This window comes from Lagopus muta, chromosome 3, assembly GCF_023343835.1.
Source record: "Lagopus muta isolate bLagMut1 chromosome 3, bLagMut1 primary, whole genome shotgun sequence".
Lineage (NCBI taxonomy): Eukaryota > Metazoa > Chordata > Aves > Galliformes > Phasianidae > Lagopus > Lagopus muta.
Genome location: NC_064435.1, coordinates 84,368,703 through 84,384,825, shown reverse-complemented (window position 1 = coordinate 84,384,825; position 16,123 = coordinate 84,368,703). Strand labels below are relative to the sequence as shown.

At 40.0% G+C, this 16,123-nt stretch overlaps 1 protein-coding gene across 7 annotated transcripts in view; it reads right to left on the bottom strand.

The window, feature by feature from the left end:
* The window catches only part of HIVEP1 (HIVEP zinc finger 1), a 116,452-nt gene that overhangs the window by 22,383 nt on the left and 77,946 nt on the right, over window positions 1–16,123 (bottom strand). For 5 of the 7 annotated variants that reach the window (XM_048938548.1, XM_048938541.1, XM_048938542.1 and 2 more), the window contains 3 exons: window positions 8,595–14,527; window positions 2,204–2,337; window positions 726–901 (listed from right to left, as the gene is read on the bottom strand). In XM_048938548.1, the coding sequence (XP_048794505.1) occupies window positions 726–901; window positions 2,204–2,337; window positions 8,595–14,527 (6,243 nt within the window). The remainder of the gene's footprint in view (window positions 1–725; window positions 902–2,203; window positions 2,338–8,594; window positions 14,528–16,123) is intronic. The other 2 variants (XM_048938544.1, XM_048938545.1) reach the window with 1 other exon arrangement.

Genomic DNA, 16,123 nt, shown 5'->3' with positions numbered 1-16,123 from the left:
TGAAGACTATCAATCCTATTTTTGCAGTCCTGTGAAGTTTTCCTCCTAATCGCAGAGTAGTCTCAAACCCTCTGTAGGTACGAATGTTCCTGAGGTTACAGCTGGGGAGATTACACCTGAATGATGCTCAAAGCTGGAAACAGTGTGACTGCTTAGAACCTTTCACTAGAAGTCTTTTGACTGTGAACTTACCCTAGCTTTTCTACTTATTACAAGTCCTGGATCTACCATTCTTTAATATACATATTTAAATTTGGATGTGTTTAAATACTGTTGTAAACAGGCTTTAAACACCATCTTTGGGTTACAAGATTAAGGAGAAAAATGAACTCCATTCTTCCAGGGTCTAAGAACCATTTTTAATACAGTTATTTGTTGAGTGCTAACAGCAGCAAAAAATATGTCCATGTCATATGTCCAAATAATCAGTGGGGACTTAAAACTGTGTTCCTATCTTTGCTTAGGATGAGACCTAGCTTTCATCATATTCCTATATTTTCCTTTTCCATTTCAGTTTCTAATCTAGATGAGATGCCACAGTTTGTTCATATAAATGCATGATTGTCTGAACAAGCAGACAGAAAGGACTGCAAACACTGGAAAACATTAGACAGTCAAACTCTGCAGCAAGGTAACTTCTTTAGCATATGGCAGCCAGATTTGAGAACTGTGCTTTAATACAGAAGGAAAAGAGGGAAAAAATGTACGCGGAGAAGTGCCTCTACCTTTAGTTTTGAAAGAGAAGTTGCAGTAATTGCAGTGGTAAGGACGGACATCTGTATGTGTGCGAATGTGCTTCTTCAGCATACTGGGTTTCTTGCAACGTATTCCACATTCTTCACAGATATATTTCCCTCTTCCTCTCCCCCGGACATACACATAGTCTTCATTTGATTTGTACCTAGTAGCAGCACCATAAGAATAAGGCAATTGTAGTAGGGGAAAAAAAAACAACTAGTTAGAAATCATGATCTATCAAATATTAAAAAACTATAAAAAACATAAAAACAACTTGTGCATTTATTTGTTAAACTTACAGTCACGAACATGCTTAGAATCAATGGTGTATCTTTTAAAATAAAGGTACCATTGGAGACTAACCATTTCAAGACTTCAAATTTCATCTTCACAACACAGGATCATACTTTAAAGAGTCAGCTCTTGGAAGTAAGTTTGAGGACCACCAGAGAGCTCTAAAGGAGCATCTTTGAGGCTTCACGATGGATACAGAGAAGGAACAACAACAGTTAAGACAATGGGAAAGTCTTTCAAAAGCTCTGTTAATGTGCTTCATACTCAGCCTACTGGGACTGTCTCTTGATGGAAAAAGTCCCTGATGCAATCCCAGCATTCATCTCTCTGCTCATGGATGCCAAATGTTTAGTTTTTGCAACTTGCTCCCTGTAACATTTGGGGCTGTGCAGAGGCATATAGCAGTGCTCTACCAGAGTGGCTGGCAATAGCCTACCTGCTGGCCAGGACTGGGCTCAAACTATAAACCTGCAAATGGAAAGCCTACAGACTGTTAACAATTACTAGAACAATAAAATATGCACCATTTGTGCCCAAGCTTTTACAAGTGTTATTGGCAGATTCTTCTACTATAAATCCTGTTTTATAAGATGCTGTACACGGCACAACAATGTGGCTAAAGCTAAAGCAACTGTTATTCAGATCAGGCAACTGATTTAAAACTATTGCAGTGCATGGACTAGGACTCAGTAAATATTTCCATGGCACTTTTCAAATCAGGACTTCTGCAGCCTGCATATACCCCAGCAAACTGCCAGATAGCAACTGAACTGCAGTCTGTTGCTGAGCCCTGGACTGTGTCCTCTCTGGCTACAATTACACTAGCTTACTGTAGAATACACATTATTTATCACAGAAGAGAAATACAGGAAAAGAATTTACATCTATGGCAGTATCTAGCTGCCTTTACTGCTGATTAATGTTTGCCCTTTGGAAAAAAATGAATCACGCTGCCTATTGTTCTCTATTTCATTACTCTCTCCCAACTCTCATGGCTCCGTGCTTCTGATGAATTTCCATTTTTCACAGAAGCATAAACCAACTTTCACAGACCACAGAATGGGAACTGTTGTTTAAAATAAATCTAACAGGAAGCAACATCTCTGCAAGGTCTAAAATCAAGATAAAATATCTTCCCAGCAATATCTAATACATAAAGCACAATACTTGCCCTCCATCAAAGATTTTCACCCTTCTTGGTTCGCTTTTGATAAAGGAATTTTCTTTATCATGCTCAGTGCTCGATTCGGAGCTTTCCTTATTGCTGAATTCAGATGCAGTTATTTTTTTCCTATTTAACGCTCGCTGAAAGAAAATGAGATATTCATACATTTATCATTAAAATTAGTATCTTTCATAACCATTCAAATATGTAAAGCATTAGGAATAAATGCATAACTCCTTTCACAAATCACCATTATAATAACTGATTATTTTAACATATTTTAAGATATGAGAATCAAAAAATATCTTTAACTAAATTTCTCTTCTACTCATGCTGACTATTAATGGAGTGGCAAATCTATATGGAAGTTCAGCCAGAAAACTGAAATGCTTTGAATCTACAACAGTTGCCTCTTCCATCCTTTGGGAAGGTACAGGTGACCTTTATTAGCTCACAGCCAATTAGTGATGCTTTCTCTTCAAGGCTCAAGTCCCACAACATCTCAATAGCACCCTCCCAGCTCCAGCTTCCCAGTGCCTACGAGGGACATGGATAGAGAAGGAAGTCCATCACTGAGAAACTCATTTCTTGTGGCCCAGCAAAGAAGAAAAAGGGAAAAATAATGGCAGGTACTAACTAGTAACATATGCTTTCTAGTATTTTTCACAATATATTCCTGTTGTGGTGTAGGTACTGTCTGTTCTGTTTGGCAAGGTAATAATGGACAACCAGAACCCTTCCAGAGCAGGACTCCATGGCTAATCCTCACTGCCAGGCCAAATTGTAAGAGAAAGTGTAACAGTGGTCTAGCAGAACAAAAACATGTTTCTCAATTACTAATGAACTTTTTTCCCCTCAAATATAAAAAAAAAAATTAAAATTGCCAAATAACATCTATTCCTTCCAGAGTCTAGGATATTTATAAAATGGGCAACAATGAAGGAAAGATCCAATTAGCCAGCAATTATTACTGCTGTATTTATAAACTGTTCTACCCACATAGCTGGCATACTCACCACATTTGCTCATATTGATAAGTGAATAAAATGATGGGAGAAAAAAGACTGGCCTTATGTTTTCTACTCATTATAAAATCTAATGCTGCAAGCTTGAGAATTCTTGCCAAGAGGAATGGCTTTGCTGGCTGACTTGAAAGGACTGATGCATTACGAGCACTGAAGGGTGACGCTGTTCTGGGACCCGGTCCCTGCTCACCATCCACCCCAAGAGCTCAGCATCCGTCTTCCCTTCTGAGGTGGACCATGGCTGATGAGGAATTAACACAAATCAGAGGAAAAGTGACTGCCTATCAGATTCAAAGACCTGGGAATATGCACAGGCTTGCATGTACAGCTCCAAGCCATATGCGTTCATGTGGTTCTGACATTGATTTGGGCTGGATTTTCAAGCATATGAGGAGTCCTACCAAAGCATAAATGACAACCGGGCCTGAGTGTAGGAAGAAAGAAATTTCACCCTACGTGTTTTAACAGTATTCATACAAAGTGGAGGGCGGTGATGTATAGGATAGGAAATATCAGGAGATGAGCTTACTCTACTAGTTGCAACTCAACTATGTAATAGTTCCTGTAACACTATCTAGCACATGAATTGCTTTTGTTTCCACTGCAAACAAAGAGTAACCAGGTGACATTTGTAATTTAACCAGGAAAAGAGTAGTGTAAAAAAACCAGAACATATGCAATAAATCCAATACCACATACATATCCTCTGCAGCTGGAATAACACAATCATTAAGTAACTGATCAAGGATAAATACTAAATATTTTTTCCACATTTCAATTTCAATAATAAAAAGACAAAGAAAAAAAAAAAAAGATTCCAAATGTATTGGGTCCGTGTCATTATATAAACTATGGTGAAATGCTGCTATAATATATAATATATTCACAAAAGTACTTAGAGAGTGCAAAAGCTAACACCAGGCTAAATACCTCTGGGATTTTCCCCTCCTCTCCACCCACTTTTTTTTTTTTTTTTTTTTTTTAATACACACAATTATGTACAGAGATAAGACAAGCTAACATGTTCAAATTACTATCTACCTCCCACTGATGTACTTTAATTTACTGGTTATATGCTACTTTTAGCAGCTGTTTCAGTGTCTTGAACATGCAAAATACTGCCTTTCCAGAAATGCTCCGATAGAAACACTGAGTTTGCCAAAGAAATCTAGACAGGTGCTCACAGGTAATGAAGAAAACTGCTTAATTTTCATGAACATTTCCACGTTGAAGAAGATTTGGCTCCCCTGTAAATCTCTATGTGCAATCAGTTTCTAAGCTGCATGGGTTTCCTGCATGAAAATTCTTTACCACACCTCACCTAAAACCTAAGAACTCCCCACACATGCCAGTGGGAAGGGCAGAAAAATGGCCATGTTGTAAAATGTTCCTCTCCTCTCCACAACTGCTTACAGCTTCCATTTCTAGCAGTTTTCTCTCTCCTGCCATAGAGACAAAGACCATGATTCATTTCCACTTTATTCGTTTTGATCCAATTTCACCCCACAGTCTCCAATTACTGGTATAAAGCTGGAAAAAACCTGCTGTTAGGGCTGCCCAGAGACCAAGTTCAATAGATACTCCTGGTACTTTAAAACATAACTTGGAAAAAAAAATAACAACAACAAAAAAACCCAAGCATGCTTGGAGCCTGAATCATTGAAGTTATAAATTTCAGATTATAGTATTTACTAAACATTTTTCCCACTGGCACGAAGCCACTAGAGAGAAATGTTTTTAATATCTTTAAACGTTTACTAGTTCACACATAAAAATCTTCCGCATTTAACTACTTTCCAGCGGTGAGCTGGACTGTTGTGGCTCATTATCCAAGAAAGGAAACCTTTGCAGTCACTAGAAGCTGTCCATTCTTCAGCCTATTTACACTGGGAGATCTTCACGTTGGCACACTCCAAACTTGACTGACTCATTTCAGAGAGGGAAGCCAAAATCAATGCAGAGAATAGCGAAAGAGCCCCTGATGCAACACCAATGAGTTCAGGCAACAAAACCATTCAGAAAAGAGGAAAAAAAAACAAACAAAGAAGGAGATGAAACAAGCCTTTTGCATACAGGTGAGCCCCACGTTACATTTTAACATGCTGCATTCATTCCAGAAACTTCTTTCACAGAACCATTTTGTGCTTTGTTCTTCGAACCACTGGAACGTGGCAACTTTACCTACTGCCTCTGAGCAGTGAACTGTGAAGAGCAAACAACGTGCTGGGGTTCCTCCTTGTTCGCATTTTGCTCACGTGTCTCTTTGTTTCCCACTGCTAAAGAACTGCCTTCTTGGCTATGATTAGCAGTGGTCAGCAACGTGAGCTCTCATTAAACACAACCAGGTTCTGGGGGCAAAACCAGGGGTTGCTCATGAAGTCGCTTTATCTTTGTAAGATTTGCAGACACAGCCACCCCAGCAGAATGCTACACGTTGCTCCAAGAAGAGTTGTGACTGTGTGAGAAGAGGTGAGGGATAACAGCACCACTTTTCTGCTATTACTTATAAACTGCACTGTGATAATACTTGAAGCTGCCTGTCTGGTCAGGGTTAAAATTGCAAGCCATCTGATAAAACATCTGAACGATGGTCACAAACCCCAGAAAACTGGCAGCCTGAACTGTGGTTCTCCAAGGATCTTGGTGCCCTGCCAAGCTTTTAAGCAAGAAATCCATCACATTTTTCTTTCTTCCTTTTCTTTCTTTCTTTCTTTTTGGTTTTTTGGTTTTTTTTTTTTTTTTTTTTGGAGATAACAAGAGAATTACTTTGTTAATTTGTTTTCTTTTCCAATTTTCGTTTAAAATGGAATAATAAGTTCCCAAAGGACTGTCGATGTTCTCTACTAGAAAAGCCACTGAGAGAATTAATGGGCATGAACAGGATGGGGAAGTTACTTTTTGTTTTCATCCAGGACAGCTTCTAACATGACACTAACTAGACTCTTCCTTGAGGGCACCAGCCATTCCATTACCAGGTCAAACTGGAGATCAGTAATACAGAGCTGTCTTCTGACAGCATCCTCATCATCCTGAAAATGGCTGAAATGCTACTGCCTGAGTCACTGAAATAAAATGAGGCAAACTCTGGAGGTCTTAGGTCACAGTACCTATCAAGCCTTTCATTTCTTTTTTCCTGCCTTCTAAACCTTGCTCGTACAATCTAAGATGCCATTTAAACTTTAATTGGTCATTTCTCACTGTACGCTCTTGCTATGTAACAACCCTGAGGGAAACCTATAAATCAGCCCCAAGCAGAGCTTCAAAACTCTTCATCTTCCCTGTGCCAGCACGCTTCATTCAAAACGTCACCAAGAAAGAATGAAGAAAAATTGATAACTATGGTTCTTTTGTGGAAGAAGCAGTATAAATGTACCTGACAGCTGCCTATTACAGCATTTAAGAACTCCTAAAGTGTTTAAAAGAGTGCTGTCAAAATATTTTTCAGAATATTGTTACCTATTACTTATATTCTAAACAGAATTTGTTTGTTGATAAGATTTATTCCTCATGAAGCACACAACAGCTTTGTAATCAGAGCATTTCTACTAATAGGCCATTCTTTAAAAATAAAACAAATATGAGTCAATTACAAAACTAAAGAGAGACTTGACTTGCCTTCCTTAGAACAAAATGCTCAACTAGACACGATTCTTTTTAATAATTAAGCACTATTTAAGTACATCTCATAGAACACATGAGGAAGCAGGCTGAAAAAGTTAGTATGAGTTCAAGTAAAAGGAGGCATGCTAATATGGAACCAGTACTTGAGTTACTTACAGCACTAGCACCAAGTCAGCAGTCTATTTATCTGTAATGTGTTACACAGAAAATAAAGTTTTGACCTCCAAAATGAACATTAGTGAAATCTCTCACTGATATCAAGATGTCCCAGATTTAACTCTAATGCTCTTTGGGCTGTAAGGGTTTCTGGATATCATCTCAAATCTTCCTGTAATTCCGAAACTATTTCTTCTTCTTACACAGTTTCTCATCTTGCAGCTCTTTTCCCCACTGTCGACTCTGTATTTTAGCAAAACATTTAGCAAACACAGGAACATCCTGCTGTGATCTTTAACAGCATTGGTCTTCATCACTCAACATCACCAGGACTACACATCTTTTCCCAAGGCTGTGGTATGCTTCCTCTAGAGTGACTACATGCCCTATAGGTCTTGATTCCCAGCCTGAAGCCCAGAAAGATTTTCTGAGAGCAGACTGCAAGATTAGGGCAAGCAATAATTGTAATTACTCTTACCTCCCAAATGGTTTATACATGGTTTGTATGAAATAGGCAGCCTTTGAGTGATTCTGGAGGAACATTGCTCCACGGCCTCCAATTTTTGCAGGTTCAGAAGAGAAGCATAGAAACAATCATACCCAATGCACGACAGAGGAGAAAGAAGAGCACAAAACCACACTGTAGACCAAGGCTCTCCTTAGTGAGCTTTATGGCTTCGATCGGTGAGCCATTGCAGGCTGGCACTTGATCCATTAGACACAGACACCCACTGCCATACTACAGGGCCAAGTGTTGCATTTACCAATTCACAGAGGCATATCAATTATGCAGGAAAGTCAAATTCAACACAAATCACCATATGGTCCAGTAATGAAATCCTGCTGGTATCTATGCAGCCCTAAGGTGGTTAATGAAATAAACTGCATTTGACTCTGGAATTACATAGTGTTTTATGTACATCACAAACATCACCCTGAATATACTCCATTGCACAAGATTTAATAGCATTTTTGGATTCATACTGATCTAAGAAGTTGTCAGTATTTAAATGGAAGCTGCAATTCTGTTTTAAACTTCATTATTTTTGGCATTATTTCACACTGTCAACTAACCTAGGTGGGAGAAAGGGAAGTGGTACACTGTTCCTCCCACACTAAATGATCAGCAGTGGTGAAAAATATCTTTACTACGTATCCATGGACACCTGTTCACTCTAAGCACACTCTTATAACAGAAAATACCAGCAGATTTTTAAGGCAAAATACGCAATTATGATCTGAAATTGACCTGTTTTAAGTTGTGAGTGTTTAAAAAAATACTTGTACCAGAACTACTTTTGTTATATCCTTTGTACTTAAAAAATAGCCAAACGCATTTCTGCCATAATAAATACTTCAAATACAGATTTAAATCCAGGAACTAATTTCCATGAAAAGAGATAAATGTTTATGAAGAGGTTTCTTAATGGAATTAGTTTGGATCTCTTTAGCGGTTTGATCCAGCGTAACAGAAATAAATAAGCACATATATTATACATGTCAGGCATATTGCATTCTCCAAACTACGAAGCAGCATGATTTCCAAAGCAAATCCTCTGTAAATGATAAATATACATCAGGCATAGATTAAGTACCTTGGTTAAGCTGTTCTTCCACTTGCTTGAATAGACCAGTATATCCGACCTGGGATGAGTAGTTCTTGCTTGGGTGTACAGCGGTTTTTCCACTTTCTGTTTTGAGTTGAGGAGAGAAAGAGCTACCTTTGTTGACAAACCTAGTGGATTGGGATTGCTGGGACTAATGGTCCACGTAGAATAGGCTGAAATCTTCTGGTCATTTTGCAGCAGGTGTAGTGGTTTCCTCTTCAAGAGATAACACCAGGTAAAACTTGTTGAGGTCTTGAGGCTTGGAAATGACAACCTCTGCATTTCTCCTGCATTCATCACAGCTAGTGTAGTCAGTAGCTTTGCTTGGCCCTGGCTATTAATTAGCTCACTCTCATGACTATTACCTGGGGACCTTCTTTCTTGACTGCTGCTTACTGCCTTTCCAACAGAACTCTGACTACTCACTGGAGATGGTTCAGATGGTTTTCTAACTACAAACACCGGTGATGCTGAAGACTTAAGGTCTTCTGATTCTGAAGATTCCTTCGGAGTTTCTGAAACACCAGTTTCAGATGAATGACGGTTAGGCAACAGCAGGTCTGAAGTACTGGCTTTGCTGCTTTTTTCATGCTGTGCAACGCCATCAGGATCTAAGAGGTGATTTTCCAGAGGTTCTGTGGTGCAAACCTGTCTCACCAAAACAGGTTTCTTTTGCTTACCAATAGGGTCATTAGATCGAACATTCAGTGGATGCAGTGGCCCAGCTTCTGTCATGCATGCAGCTCCACTTTCATCTTTAACACGTTTCTGCTGTTTTTCCATGGCAATATCTAAACTGTTGGCCGGGGAAAGCATTCGCTTACTTGAAGCCGTAGCTTCTTGTTGAGGGAAGAGTCCACTCACTGGCACTTTCTGAATAATATTCAAAGAGCTCGACAAAGGTGAGTTTCTGGTTCCACTTTCTGGTAGCGGATTTTCAAATTCAAATGAATTTGGCAAAGTCCTCTTATGATCTTTGTGAGATTTTGGCAGCTGAGCTTTGCCTTCAAGTGTTGGCAGTGTCACAGCATTTGTTTTGCAAGCGGATTGGCTTACCTGATCCTGAGTCACTAAAATGTGAGGAAGGGGTGTAACAGTTGCAAAGCCATATGAAGGCATGCTACTGTGAATACGGACAGGAACTACAAAAGGAGGCATCTGATGTAACTGACTGCTGCAGTTGTTAGGGATAATCTGTTTTAGAGGAGGCACAGAGTATGGGTTAGACATACTGTCGGATAGTTTAGCCTGTAGCTCAAAAGAGGGCATGTTCTGGTCCACCCCAACGTGACTTGAGACGGACTGACTTGATAGATTATTTTTTAGCAATTTTGAAGAGTATGGCTGACTTATATGTAATGTTTTAACTTGGAGTTGATATTTTGGAGCAAAGCAATCTCTCTTCTCATCAGGATGACAAGACAGTGTGTTCGTATTCACTTGTCCCCCTTGGGCTGATTTTTTGGTAGAGGTCTGGGAAAGCTGATGCATTGAAGATGTCTGTCCTTGATTATTCAAAACATGATCTAGAGGCTGCTGAACCAAAGACATATTACCTGGATTGCAATTTTGAATTGCTGAGTGAGGCCTTGAGTGTGTTTGCGAATGCTGAGTACTTGAAGGAAACTTCACCAAGGATTTGCTGGAGGTCTGCAGCCTGTGAAATGGCACATCAGTAGCATGGGCTGTCTGAAAAGAAGTAGTTGATTTAACTGGATGATTTTCTGGAGCAATATTTAAAGATATCTGTCTTACAAATGGCCCCCTCCTTCTTTCTAGCAGAGGCACATGTCCAGTAACCCCATTCCCAGATGACAGTTTTGGAGCAGCTGTCTCTGCGAGTGAGGCAGGTTTTGATGGAGATATGTTTCCACAATCAAAAGACTTACTCCTGTAGTCTACTTCCATTGAGGGCTGTGTGCAGCTGATCTGCTCTGATGCAGCGCGCCTCATTTCCCTATAATGAGGGCCAGGCACGCCCAGAATGTGAGAGCCAGCAGGAATCATAAGGAATTCTGCTGACTTATTAGCAAGCTCTGTTTTGGAAGGATTGTCCACCTTTGAAATTTCGTCTTTATCGAGTGAAGCTGAAAAACTGGAAGCATGAGACAAACTACTTTCTCGACTCAGACTTCTCGAAAGTGTGGAGTCAACACTGGATTCAGCAGATGAATGCTCCATTTCAGCCAAGCGAATTCTTTTCTTCTTTGGTGGGAGTTTTTCTGTTGGCAATTTAGACAGTGTTTCACTGCGCTGTGGCCAGTTAAATCTTTCTGTCTTTTCTTGATCGCTGCATTGGTTTTCTTGGTCCCTGTCTGGTTCTTCTGTGACCAGTATTTCAGGAACCTGGATGTTATGCTGGCGAACGAGTCTTGATGGCTGCACTGGGATGCTTCTCTCATTAGAAACTATTTGGCTTCCCTGCACTTCCCCTCTAGCTGCTTCCGATGACAGTGGCTGATGATGCTGGGTAGTCAGATGCGAGTGTCTATCCTCTTGGACTGCAAGTGCGTTCAAAGAGAGGTGTTTTGCAACCTTGTTGGGCTCTTGAAATGAAACTGGTGATACTCTTTCAAAGGATTCAGATTTCTCGAACGAGCTATTTCTGCTCAGTGAATTGGTGTGCTGTATTACTGAAATGCCAGTCCCTTGCCTTTTCAATTCCACCTTTTCTTGCATAACTGAACTTGTCTGCTTTTCAGCGAGGGGAGACATCTTTGTCTCGGCAGTCAGATCTGTGCCTTGAGCCACAAGCTGAATCTGTGAACTCTGAAGTAAAAGGTTACTTGGTTGTTGCGAACCTAGTACTGTTGCACTGTGTTTTGACAGACTGGAAGAATTTGCTGGCTTGCTTTGGCTTTCAGCATTCTTTGATGGCATACTTGTGTCATTCTGCTGTGGGTCATCATCATCTCCGACACTTTTCATTTTTCTTCTTTTCCTTATTTGGGGCGTCTGTTCCCAGACACCAGTTGAAGTAGTGACTCTGTAGTGCAGAATTTGAGGCTGTGTACTATTAGGAACAGTTTTATGCTCAGGCTCTCGAATTGCTGCTTTCGTTTTAGGTCCGTGCAACTCTGAGCAGTAAAATTTCTTGTGGTTTTCAAAATTTTCCAGTTTTCTATACCTGTTTCTGCAGGTTTCACACTCAAACATTGTTCCTCGTACCTGAGGGGTCTTCTTTGTTTTTTCTAAACTTGGTGCCTGCGCCAGGGACTTGCTTCTCTGCAATAAAGAGTCGTTTGATAAATTACATCCCAGATAACCTTCTTCTACAGATCGCGCTGGTCCAAGAACTTGGCTTTCACCAGTAGAAGAATCTTCTATTGCTGCCTGTCTAACAAGAGTCCGAGGATGTCCACCCTGGTTCAGTGGAGCAGCAGGTCCAGATACAAAAACATCATCGTATAAAGAACCAATTTTATCATCAAATGACTGACTTCCTCGAAGTGGATGAGATGGTGGTATTACATTTGGAGGTACTGCTGAATAACTGGTAGTAGGCATGGAATTACTCCGTGTAATAGGCAAACAGTCAAGAGATGGTACAGAGAGAAGAAAAACTTGCTTCGATTTTTCAGTGGGTGTGAAAGGAGACTTTGGTATATCAGAGCTTGAACTAGTTCTTCTTCCCATGGGCTTTAAATCAAACTGGAAAGAATCCTTAAATATGTAGGATTTCGGTGAATCTATACTTCCTCTTCTTGAAAGAGACGTTCTTCTTGGTTTCACGCTATCTAACTGTTTGTCATCCACAACGGCTTCATTATCAGAAATCAACTTTGAGATACGCTCCTCGAGGGTTTTTGTTGCCATGGGAGGTCGCATTTGGCCAGAAAGAATCAAATTTTTCTCAGCACAAACAGTTTGCACCACTGATGCCACCACTCCACTTGTTCGTGGCGCAGAAGGCAAACTCTTATTTGAGTCCTTCTCAGAGGTCAGCAGTCCTCTTACGAAAGGAGCTGGTGGGCTCATTGTTTGATCAGCACTTTCAGAACGAGAGAAATAACCAGAATCAGTACTACCTAAACTTCTAGGGCTCAAAAGACATTTTCCTTGCTGGTCTTGGGAACAATCTGTTGCCTGCTGTCTCTGAAGCTGAGCATGCACTGCTCCTACTGCAGATCCCAGCTGCTCCTCTAATGAGCCCATTTCTGTTTTCTGATGTTGCTTTATGTGACTGTCTTTGAGTGATGCTGTATGTGTTAAATTTGACTGAAGATCTGTTGCTTTAAAATCTCCTTTTCTCTGTGTTGCTGCAAGCTCAGGTGTTGGGTCTTTTACTTTGGGGCTGTCAGCCCTTAATGGAGAAACACTTACAGGGTGAACTACTACTTTTGGCAAAGCTGCCCTTACTTGCGGTTCTGTATCATGTAATGAAGAATCACCTGGTATACAGTCTGGATTGCTTAGTGGAATAGGGCTTTCTTTCTGTAACGTTTCTGCACTTGAAATGACTTTCACTATTTGTGCAGGTTCCAGTTCCTGATCGTCTTGTCTTTCATCAGCAGTACCTTCATCTTCACTTTCACCACTTTCTTCTACGTCTGAATTAATGCTAAGTGCTTTGTCTGAGTCATGGGATAAGAAGAGACCAGCAGATTCCGGTTGTAGGACAAGTCCAAGTTTGATAGCATGTGCATGAGATTTTTTGTGCTTGTACAGATTGCTTTTGGTTTTAAATGAAAATCCACATGTCACACAAGGATAAGGTCGTTCTCCAGTATGGGATCGGATGTGCTTTTGGAGAACACTGGGCTTGGCACAGGCCCGATTGCAATACTCACAGACATACTTCCCTAGCTTTTTAGGCTTCTGGTCTTTCAGGAGGTTACATATTTGTTCTACACCATGGTTTACAACTGATGCTATCTGGGCTGAATTATACACGGGACCTATAGACAAATGTGTTGAACTAGATGTGTTAATTGACAAAGGTGAAGATGAACTTGTTACTAACTGGTTTTGAGGAAAAACCTGAGTTACTGTGGAAGATGAAGTGTGAATGCCAGACGAAGTTACTGCTATGCTGTATATCTGCTGGAGCTTGGGGTTTTCTTGGCTCTGCTGTTGCACCACAGATCCAGTGAAACTTGGACACACAACAACCTGGTGATTTTGTTGACTGGTTTTAGTAACAAGATCCTGCGAAGGAGAAATGGTCTGGACCTGTGCTTGTCCGCTCTTGGCTGCTGTTGCTACATGCATGTTGTTTAATGTACATGGGAAATAACGAGGTCCAGCAGCAAACTCATTCTGTGACAAAGCAGACTGATTCTGGATGCTCACCGTATTGGACACGAGACTAGCAGAGGTGCTTACAGTTTTATTTGGTCTCAGTTTCTCTACCTGCATTCCATAAGGGGGACACTCTTGTGCTAAGGTGTTCAGTTCAGGCTCCATAGCTTTTAATAAGACATCAAAAGCAGTACGTGTACATGGGGATGATGTACTACCATCAGCAAAAGTAATACATTCATTACTGTCAGTCTTTGTTTTACTTGATAAGGACTTGGAGAGAGACTTCTTCTCTGGCAAGCTTAGCTGGTTCACATCAGAATCCTCCACTGCCTTCTTATTCAAGTCTAAGGAGTGATGTGTTGATGAAAGCTTTGTCCGCATTGGTATCTCAGATTTGGTTTCAGTGCTTATCTCGCTACTAAGCACTCCCCCATTTTGTTTGGTACACTGATTTCCATTTTGCACAGGTAAGTGATCTTGTGCTGTGGCATGTTCTGAGGCATCCTGAAGAACTTTCAGAGGTGAAGGGTCTATATTTTGTTTAACCTTGGCTTCCGTAGGGTTTCTCAAAGGCGATTTTGGTATTTTTTTTAGATGGTTTTCAGTCACAATTTTTTTTCTTTTCACACCCTTAATTGTATCTTGGTTTCCTCTAGTACCAGAATCTGTGATTTCTGCTAAAACACAAAGAGAGTAAGAAAGAATATTAAAATGGAATAATGCAGTTATATTTTTATTTATACCATTTTATCATCTCTAAACTTTAACTGTAAGAGCAGTTCACAGAGAAAGCCCTGGGGCAACAGGACTGTCCAAATATCCTGCCTCCAATATTTCTGTAATTGTAAATGTATCTTACCAAAGGTCTATTATGTTTCCATCTAGCAAGTGTAATGTTTATTGATGTTACAAGACATTACAAAAGTAATTCACTATAGGAGAGGCTTCAAAAATATACATAAAAGAAAGGGTACTGAAAGAATATTTTCGTATTCATAGCAATTCTTTTTCAGATGAAGTAAAAAGAAATCTCTCTTCTGCACTTGCTCAAAAATTGAAACCACTGCAGAAGGAGAATGAAGAAACAAGACACAGATCCATTTTCATGTTGTATTTGTCACCTTTTCTGTCTATATGTCGCACTACTCAAGGACTGCAGACATCTTCCTCGTGGTTATATTTGTAAGTAGATTTATCATGGAAATGACACAAACCACCCACACCATCTGTCAGATACTGTATTTCAGACCTCCAGTTACTGAACTTCCAATAGCATTTCAGATGAGCAACTACGGCAGACAAATAAAATCAGTCACACTTCAATGATTTTCTATTTGTGCATCATGAAACAAAATAAACTAAATTTGAATTATTTCATTACTTGCTACACTTGTTGCTGATCTTAAGCAGGTATGCACAAGGGGCTTCAGGAATGTAGCCAAGAGCAAACAGTTTGAAATATTATTCAGCAGAATGATTTGTAGCTAGTAGATGTACTTCTAAAGAGCCCGACCTCCCTGTAACAAAAAATACACTTAGACTCAATTTCAGAGTTGATTTTTATGAACTTATTTTTTACTAGGTACCTGGCATTACAATATACCTCTAAGTATGATGCTGCTAAGATAAAAAATCTGTCAGTTGATTATGTTTAACCTACTTCCCAGCATACAAACACTTCATCAGAGCCACTGTCTTAGCTAGCATCACTGGCAGTTACCGCAGAAAAAGCTAAATATTAAATGGGTGCAAATCCATTTTATCCAACTTTCATAACTGGCTGTTAGCTGAAAAACATATTTGTCTGATTGCCAGAGTTCAATGCAAAGTAAGGATCTGATGTGACAAGAAGTCTGATACCTCTGAAATATTCAGCTGCACACACACTTTGGGAAGCAGTACTAACTCCATGTAGCATGGTTACCTGCACACGGAGGTACTCAGGTACAGAGGTTTATGTACATTCCTAGGTAAGAAAAGCCTTACGACTACATACAAGTGGACAGATTCTCAGTTAACTTCTCAAGCAGATTCATGGAGAAAACTCAAATTTCCCAGTTCCAATCCACCCTACAACTCCCCTTCAGTGGCACAGAGTATCCTGTATCCTCTAGCAGAAACACCAGCTGGCTTCAATACGTGGTGGGAGGAAAGCCAACACACAATGTGCATCTGACAAGAGATACTGGTGCTGATGAATCCAGCATGAAATTCCAGCTCCATTTAAAGAAAATTCAGGCAATGTCTAAAGCCTGTTTAGGAATGAGAAAAGA